Source organism: Arachis ipaensis, chromosome B03 (assembly GCF_000816755.2).
Source record: "Arachis ipaensis cultivar K30076 chromosome B03, Araip1.1, whole genome shotgun sequence".
NCBI classification, from domain to species: Eukaryota; Viridiplantae; Streptophyta; class Magnoliopsida; order Fabales; family Fabaceae; genus Arachis; species Arachis ipaensis.
In genome coordinates, this window is record NC_029787.2 from 16,752,301 (window position 1) to 16,761,930 (window position 9,630).

Genomic DNA, 9,630 nt, shown 5'->3' on the forward strand with positions numbered 1-9,630 from the left:
TTCTTTATTTCAGTAGATGTATCACTAATAACTACACTCTACGCTAGAAGAATATAATTCAATACAAATTATTTGCAAAAGAAGAAGACAGGAAGTCAAGAAAAGCAAGATGTTCACAATGAATCAAAAATTTGAAGTCAATAGATGTTCACAATCTGTATTTCATGCAGGATGATGAGCATTATCAAGAGAAATACTACCTAATAGCTTGTGGCTTCCGGTTCATTATGCTGGCCGTTACCAGGATATAAGATAGAATTCAAACAATTTTTGTTCAAATAAAGCTGTTCCAAACTGAAAATTTAGAATAATAAGAGACTTAAAGTCTACTCAGAAGTAGAGGTAGTGATTAGTGAAAAGAATACAGAAATCACAAAGAAGGTAAATACTTGTTGCCAGTAACACAGATACCACCTATGGCTTTAACAACATTTCACTTTAATCATACGATTTCACTCTGGTGCTAAGCACCTACAATAAGTAGTTAACTGAAATATTAAGTGGTTAGATAAATAAATGGTTACTAAAGTCAAATGTGGCTAAAATGGTATCAGTCCCCCCTAGAGTTAAGAATGTATTATAGAATTGAAAACATTTTGCCATAACCAACCATCTTGGCACACATCATCACGTCTCTGTACGACTGTACCCTAATCAATTCATACATAAGAGTTTCTTTAATTTATCTATGTATCTATCTATTTTTTTTTATTTTACCAAAAATAGGAGACTCGAACCTGCAACTTCTTAATTGAGTACGAAGAGACTATGCCATTTGAGTTATAATTCATTGGCTATGTATCTATCTATTTTATCTATATAAAAATTGATATGTATATTTTTTTTTGGTGGGTACTCCCATGAAGATATTATAATTATCTTCATGTGATGATTTTTCTTTTTGTCCCTTAGATGATAGATTGTAGGGTTAGATTTTGATATGTTATAAAAGTGTTGTTTTTATTTAAAGTGTGGCCAAATCAATAAATCACACTTTTATACAAAGCATTTTCATAAAAAGATGTTTTTTGCATCTTCATTTGAGTAACTCCCTTTTTTTTATAATAAAAAAATAACATCTCATTTAATATTGTATTCCCACATTAACTTTTTCTTCAGCTTGTAATTTTTATAGATTTTTTAATTTTATTTTTTTGTATGGAATATTTTTTTTACTTTGTATTATAATTCTATTAATCCTATTAGAGTACTAAAAAATATTGAGAGTACTAAAAAAAATATTAAAATTTATTTAAATATTTAAAATAAAATTATAAGATAACATAAAATAATTATTTAAATTCATGTCCTTTTTTGTAATTTTTTATCTAAAAGTGATTTTGAATAATGTAATCCAAACAATATTTAGTTTACTATAATCCATTTTGAATAAAAATTACCAAACATAAACCACGATTAATACTAACTCACTTTTGATCAAAATCAATTCTACAAAATCAATTTTATACAAACCTCAGTTTGCAAACCGTAATCCAAACACACACTAAATAGCCCAAACCAAACTCCATTGTCCAGATCGCGCCTCTGCCTCAATGCCTCTCTCACACGGGTTCCTCTCATCGAGCTTCTGGTCATCCGTCCAGCCACCGCCTGCTATCGCCGCCGTCGGAACTTCGAACAACCACCGCCTGCTCTTTCACTTTCCCTCCATCGCGTAGCAGCCATTGCAACCTTCCTTCCCTTCCATCGCGCAGCCACACTTTCGCTGGCGCTAGTTTTGTTCTACCGCAGCCACTGTCCTGTTCAAAGCCCGTTCGAAGGTGCGCCTTGTCTTTGTGTCTCCCTCTTGCGTGCTCCAATGTTCTAAAAACCGGACAGATTCAAACATGAATCGATGGAAAAACGGTTTGATCCTCCTCTTAAAACCGCTATCCTCCAAACCGTTAATAAACCGCTAAACCAAACAATAACCGACCGGTTGGACCAGATCGAAAATCGACCGATTCTTAAGAAACGCCGTCGTTTTCATTGTTTCCCACCCCAACTCCCCCACGCAAGTCCATCACCCGGATAACATCGCCCCCCTCCCACCCCCAAAACACCAAACACTCAAGCCCTAAGGTTCCAAACCTAAAACCCAGCTTCGTCAACGGAACCACCGCCGCCGTCCGTGGTTGTCGGCGTCTTCGCAGCCTCCTCCTTCCCCTGTCCCAAATCCATACGGCCAGACCTTCTCTTTGTCTGCTCAGACGCGCTTCCGCCGCCGTTTGTTTGCCGTTCACGTTCGCCTCTAAGTTCAGCCGTCGTCTTCCTTCGCGTTCTTCGCCGTTCACGTTCGCTCGGCGTTCACCGTTCGCGTTCACTCGCCGTTCACCGTTCGAGTTAGCATTCGCGTTCGTCTGGAAGCCACGTTGCTCTGCTTCAAACTCTGCGACCAACCCGCGCGCTCCACGTAGCCGTCGAACTGCTCTCTTTTGTCGCCGCCGTGAGTTCCCTAAACCCGCCACCAATACTCTACTTCAAACTCTGCAACTTCTGATTTCTATTACAATAAGTAACTATTTGATTTGGTAGTGGTTTGGTTATTTTTCCCATAGATTATACAATTGTTATGTTCTCTTCTCTATCAGATTGATATTAAGTTTTGAATTCTCTTATTTCGTTTTAATTTTACCGCACTCAACATGTTTGATGAAATGCTTTAACCATATTTCTGGTTGGTTTTATAATTTCTAGCTTTTAGAAACTTAGTAAGTTGATTGCATGTGAAATTAAGAATAATTGGGTCTTAGTAATTAGGAAAGTTTAGGTGCACAAATAGCATCTTTGCAGAAAACATATTAGCATGATGATTCCACTTGCATTAGTGTTCTTTTGGTAAATTTTAACTGTTATTGTGAACTTGTTAATTTGCTAATTGTTCTTGTGTTGTTGTTCTGTTGTTCTTCTGTTATCTTTAATTTTTTTGTTTTTGTTGTGATTTTCTGTTCTTGGTTTAAGCTGTGATTGAAGGTTCTTAGTTTGGGTATTCTTCACTTTCCTGTAAGCTTAGCTTTTAATTCTTTGAGCATACACGTATCAAATCATTGTTTTCAGCTATGGTGATTTTTAGATTTTTTTTTGGTTGCTTTGTTTTAAATGTTCCTATTGCTGTTGTGTTTTTGCTGTGATTTAAATGTTCTTTTGATTCTTTTTTTTCCGAATGCCCAGTCAGTGCTCGGTTGATTGGTTTTGCTTACTAATTGTATTTGATGATAAATTTTAAATTGATAACTCTATTACTGCTTTACTGTCTGTTTTTGTAGTTAAACTTTATTAAAGTTTCTTGAATTTGCACTGCCTATGTTACTGATTCACTGTTCCTTCATTGCTTTTTTTTGTTGTTAATCATTGTGAAGAGCTTTGTTAAAATTGGGTTGAAAACTGTTAATCTTTCTTCATTTTTCACTGTTCTAACTTCTGTTCTTAGTAAAAGATTTACAATTGGTGATCTTTTGATTTATTATATGCTTTATGTTTTCATTGTTCTATTCTTATGAAGGAAAAAAAATTGCAATTAGTGATTGTATGATTCATGTTTTGATTGTTCTGTTATATAAAAAAATTCTGTTTTCATTGTTTGGTTGCACTGTCCCTGTTCTTGATCTCCGCCGACTTGCTACCTCTCCTCCGTGTTGGATTCTTTTTGTTTCAGGCTTTGTTGGATTCTTTTTGTTTCAGGCTCTGTTGTGTGTTTGTTGTGCAAAACTATTATTTTTTGTTTTACTTTTTGACTCGGCTACATTAAGACAATATTCTCTATCTTTAACCTGTGCATTGTAATTCAATCCAGCTATTTTTAATGAAAGTATAATTATGTTAATTGTCAACAAATTTGCAGCAAGTTTTTGCATATTTTGATGATTAATTACATTTAGTTGGTGATATTTTATGTAGGGTTTTAAATGTGAAAGATATTTAGGATGTTTATTTATAATTTATTTATTATTTTATTATGGAATGGTTTTTCCGGTTGAACCACGGTTAGACCGGTTGGACTAGTAAACCAGTGAACCAGTGACTAGAGCCGTAGAGCGGTTTGATGACTGGTCCGGTTTTCAGAACCTTGGCGTGGTCTGTTGAAGTCTTCTTCTAGCTTCTAGGTAATTTTTTCTTTAACTATAATTGAATAATTTTTCGATTCTGTGAAGTTCTGTGAGCTGTGAACTGTGATTTGTGATTTTTGATTTTTCTGTGAACTGTGAATTGAAGTTACTGAACTGAACTGTGAACTTTGTTGAATAATTTTTTATTTTTCACTTTCCACCCCGGATCTGTTCTGCCAACTGCATCACAGAGCACTAGTTGCAGAACTCTGCCGTCGCTGTGCCGAGGAAGACGACCTTGAACTTCCGCCGTCTTGTCGCCATCCGTCCTCCTCTGCGATCGAAGGTCTCTGACTCAGCTCACTTGTTCTTCATTTTTTTTTTAATTTTTTGTGCTTTGTTCAGAAATCATCGAATGATTATTGAATATTTTGTGTTTTTATTGAATGATTATTGATTAGCTCTTTGCTGCTGTTTTGTGTCTTTTTTGGGTTGTGATGTGTTGCTGCCTGCTGGTGATGAATTTGTTTCTGTTTACTATTTTGTGAATTTTTTTGATAGTGATGTGCTGCTGCTACTGTTGATGTGCTGCTTTGTGTTTACTATTTTGTGGTTTTTTTTGGGGAGTGATGTGCTGCTGCTGCTGAGGTGCTGTTTTGTTTTTTACTGTTTTGTGATTTAATTATGCTTAAATTGTGAGTTTGTGACTCTCTTGAACTCTTAATGATTCATTGGTTTATGATTTAATTATGCTTAGATTGAGTTTTTGCAAATTTTGATGATTGATGGCAAACTTTCATGTTGGCCTTTTATTTTTAGATATTTCTTGTGTTTTTAATTTTTGTTGAACAATTATTTGATTATTGATTAGCTCTGATTTTGCTGTGCTACGGTTTTGTGTTGTGATTTTATTTTGTTTTACTGATTATTGATTATTGATTAAATGTTTGTGCATATAACCTCTGTCTTGTGAGTGCTTTAACTTTTATGTTTGTGCACTACATTGGCAGAGAAACTATATGATTTGTCAGCTACCCTTCTCAAGAGCCTGATGAATATTTTGTTCAGAAACCACTTTGAATGATTATTGATTAGCTCTGCTCACTGTTGTTGTGCTCGTTCTTCTCTACTCTGAATTTTACTGTATTGTTGTGCCTTTTGTGCTCATTGTTTTTAATTCAATGAAGTAATAGATGAATTGAATTAAACTCAATTAACTAGTTAAGTATATGATCGAATATTTGTTATTGGTTTGGTTAATTAAATGATTTTTGTTTTGTTTTTTGTGACTATCTTAATGAGTTCAATAGTAATATAATGACTAATGAATGATAAATTGTTAATAATTATGAAATCAAATGTTATATTAGATTTTGGTTGATGTACTACTTTATATTTAGAAGATATTTTAAAATTTATATTAGACTATAATTATGTTTTAGATTATTTATTTACAATTTATTTATTATTTTATATAAAACGGTTTTTTCAGTTAGACCACAGTTGAACCGGTTGGACCACTGAACTAATGAACCAATGACTAGAGCGGTTTGATGATCAGTTCGATTTTCAAAACCTTGTTTTATTTTGAGTTGGATATGCTTGTAATTCAATCCTCAAATACAATTGATGGAGACAATAAAACACTTAATGATGTTCATGATTTTTTATTAGTATCTGTGTTTAGTTGAAAATTTGTTTGTTTAATGTTTCTTTTGGTGGTAGAACATTTTGTGTTGGTTGTTCATGTCCGTTATTGATTTTCTTTAATTATAAACTTTGATGGTTGAAGTTGTTTATAACCTTTCAATGTTAAATTATGAATAATTTATTGTGTGAAATAGTGAAATTTTGAATTTTATTACCTTAGAAATTATTGAATTTAAATATTTGAAATTATATATTGAATTTTTTTATAATTTTATTCTAAATTTAATCAAACCAGTTCAACCCCGATAAGACTCCGGTTAGACCATTGCACCATTGAATATTTTATAATTATAAACTTTCAGTGTTTTGATTGATACTTGATAAGTTGATAGCAACGAAGAGCATGAATGTATGATAAATACGTATCTGCCTCTTCTGTTACATCCCATTTTAATAAGGATTTAATTTTGAGGCGGTAAATGATTTTTCAATCATGCTACATGTACACTAAAATTGGCTACTAAAATCAATTACTAATATATTTGTATATATGTGTGTGTGTGTGAGAGAGACTAAAAAGCTGGGATTTAGTAGGCTGCTGCAGGTACAAGAGAGGCCACATAGGAATGTGAAGCCTACTAATAATGATAGTGATAATCATTATTATCGACAGATGGCATCCCTCCTTCTCCGATCCACTTCTTTCTTCTTCTCCCCTCTCCCTCAGTCAAACCCCATCAACCTCAAAACCCCTTCTCAATTTTCCTCCTTTCTTCACTCACACTCACACTCACACACTCAATACAAACTCTCCATCAAACTCAACCACCATCATGCCCTCCTGCCCCCTCTCCTCCAATCAACCCTTTCCCACGACCACCAATACCCCCTCCTCCTCGACGCCCTCTCCGCCTCCCTCCGCTTCTCCCCACACCTCGCCTCCGCTGTCCACGCCGCCCTCCTCAAGCTCCAAGAACACCACACCCCACACCTCTTCACTGCCCTCCTCCTCGCCTACCTCAAGCTCAACCTCCTCCCCGCCGCCCACCGCCTCTTCCTCTCCCTCCCTTCTCCTCCAAATGTCGTCGTCTATTCGGCCCTCATCTCCGCCTTCTCCAAGTCCAACAACCACCACCATCGCCACCATGCCCTCCTCTTCTTCCTTCACATGGTACATTCCGATGTTCTCCCTAATGACTACGCCTTTGTCGCCGTCTTAACTGCTTGCATTCAAACCCAAAATCTCCAATTCGGCCAGCAATTACATGCCGCGATTGTGAAAACCGGTTACTTGGACTCTGCTTTTGTTGCAAATGCGCTTATGGGGTTGTACGGTAAGTGTGGCGGGCGTTACAGTTTGGTTCTCAAGCTGTTCGATGACATGCTTCAAAGGGACATTGCGTCGTGGAACACTGTTATATCTGTTGCCGTGAAGGAATTCATGTATGATGACGCTCTTTCGTTGTTCCGTGAGATGCAAGCAACGGATGATTTGAGAGTGGACGATTTTACCCTCTCCACGCTTTTGGCTGCTTGTTCTAGAAGTGCTTCGGTGGTGGAAGGTTTCCAAGTTCACACGCACGCTATTAAGGTTGGGTGGGGAAACAATTTGAGCGTTGGCAATGCGCTTATTGGGTTCTACACCAAGTGGGGGACGATTGATGATGTGGTGGATTTGTTTGAGGAGATGAATGAGAGGGATGTGATAACTTGGACCGAAATGGTAGCGGCGTACATGGAGTTTGGGTTTGTAGATTTGGCAATGGAGGTGTTTGATGAGATGCCGGAGAGAAACGTGGTGTCTTATAATGCTTTATTGTCTGGGTTTTGTAAGAATGGGGAAGGTTTAAAGGCTTTGGATTTGTTTTCAAAGATGGTGGAGGAGGGAATGGAATTAACGGATTTCAGTTTGACTAGTGCAGTTAATGCTTGCAGCTTGCTTGGTGACTATTGGGTTAGTAGGCAGGTTCATGGGTTTGCTCTCAAATTTGCTTTCGGATCGAATGCATGTGTTGAAGCGGCTTTGCTTGATATGTACACGAGGTCTGGGAGGATGGGAGATGCCAGGAAGATGTTCTGTAGGTGGGAGTTGGAGGAATTCATCTCTGTGGTTTGTACATCCATGATATGCGGCTATGCTCGAAATGGGCAGCTGGACGAGGCGATTTCTCTTATCCAACAGAGTCAATCAGAAGGGAAGATGATCATGGATGAAGTTGCGGCCACTTCGATGCTTGGTATTTGTGGGACTATTGGATGTCATGATATGGGTAAGCAAATTCACTGCCATGCTGTTAAGTTTGGTTATGAATCTAATATCGGAGTTGGGAATGCAGTTGTTAGTATGTATTTTAAGTGTGGGAATGTGGATGATGCAATTGGGATGTTTAATGGTATGCCTTCAACCGACATTGTTTCATGGAATACTTTGATTTCCGGACATCTTCTACAGAGACAGGGTGATAAAGCATTGGAAGTATGGTCAGATATGCAGAAGAAAGGCATAAAGCCTGACCAAGTCACATTTGTTTTGGTCATTTCTGCTTACAGGCTAACTAGCTTGAATTTGGTTGATGATTGTCATCGTTTGTTTAATTTGTTGCGAAACGAATATCAAGTTGAGCCTACTTGCGAACACTATTCTTCCTTCATCAGTGTTTTGGGTCAGTGGGGTCTTCTGGAAGAAGCAGAGGAAACCATCAAGACAATGCCTTTTGAGCCTTCAGCTTCTGTTTGGCGTGCTTTGCTTGACAGTTGCAGACTACACAAGAACACAATCATTGGAAACCGGGCTGCCAAGCATATTCTTGCCATGGAACCTAAGGATCCATCAACCTACATACTCATTTCAAATTTGTATTCTGCTTCTGCAAGATGGCACTTGTCTGAAATGGTAAGAAAGGATATGAAAGAAAAGGGATTTCACAAACATCCGGCACAAAGTTGGATCATTTGTCAGAATAAGATACATTCATTCTATGCAAGAGATAGATCCCATCCCCAAGAGAAAGACATATATAGCGGATTGGAGATTCTAATCTTGGAGTGCCTAAAAGCTGGGTATGAACCTGATACAAGTTTTGTTCTGCATGAAGTAGAGGAATATCAAAAGAAAGATTTTCTGTTCTGTCATAGTGCAAAGCTGGCAGCTACTTATGGAATTCTGATGAGCAAACCAGGGAAGCCAATTCGGATTGTGAAGAATATCCTTCTCTGTGGGGACTGCCATACATTCCTAAAATATGTATCCGTTGTCACTAAGAGGGATATTTTTCTTAGAGATTCTTCAGGATTTCATTGTTTCTCCAATGGCCAGTGCTCTTGTAAAGACTATTGGTGAAACAATACATGATCCATGTATACTGAAAAGTTTTGTAAGTTTAGAGATATATATTATTTATATTATAAAAATGTAGTTCAGATGTTATTTGCAGAGACATCCTAAATACCTGGCATTTATTGATGTATTACATCTAAGAGATAATAACTGGATATAGTTCATACAAAATGTGACATTGTTGAAACTGTTGTCTATTCCAATTTCTAGATTATTTGCACCAATCCAATTTTACAAACACTAACATCTACTCACAAGTTGTTGAGTGTCTAAAGTCCTCCATAGGTTCAAATAATACTTTTTTAAACTTTATTGTGTTTTATGTTCCAGTTCATGTGAGTAAGTTTTATAAAGTAATTAGATTAATTTGATGAATGAAGTTGTATGGAAGAGTGGAATGATGTAAATGATATTCATTATATGATGATGGATAAATTATACAAATAGATAATTGATCAATGTTGGAGGAGCCAACCACAACTTTCATGGCTAAGATGATAGTTGTTTTGACTTCATCAAATGTGCACTAGGACTTTTTTCACTGACTTCCAATGTCAATTAGTTAAATATGTTTTTTTTTTTTTTTTTCAATTATTT

The 9,630-nt window shown here is 36.5% G+C and overlaps 1 protein-coding gene across 6 annotated transcripts in view; it reads left to right on the top strand.

Annotated features, from left to right (window-relative positions):
* The window catches only part of LOC107629978 (pentatricopeptide repeat-containing protein At5g03800), an 8,775-nt gene continuing 1,154 nt past the window's right edge, over positions 2,010-9,630 (top strand). Inside the window, exons 1-3 of one of the 6 annotated variants that reach the window (XM_021118302.1) lie at positions 2,010-4,103; positions 4,298-4,392; positions 6,288-9,070. In XM_021118302.1, coding sequence (XP_020973961.1) covers positions 6,370-9,036 — 2,667 coding nt within the window. In that variant the 5' untranslated portion in view covers positions 2,010-4,103; positions 4,298-4,392; positions 6,288-6,369 and the 3' untranslated portion in view covers positions 9,037-9,070. Of the gene's footprint in view, positions 4,393-5,538; positions 9,071-9,630 lie in introns of those variants that run through there. The other 5 variants (XM_021118301.1, XM_016332961.2, XM_021118303.1 and 2 more) reach the window with 5 other exon arrangements.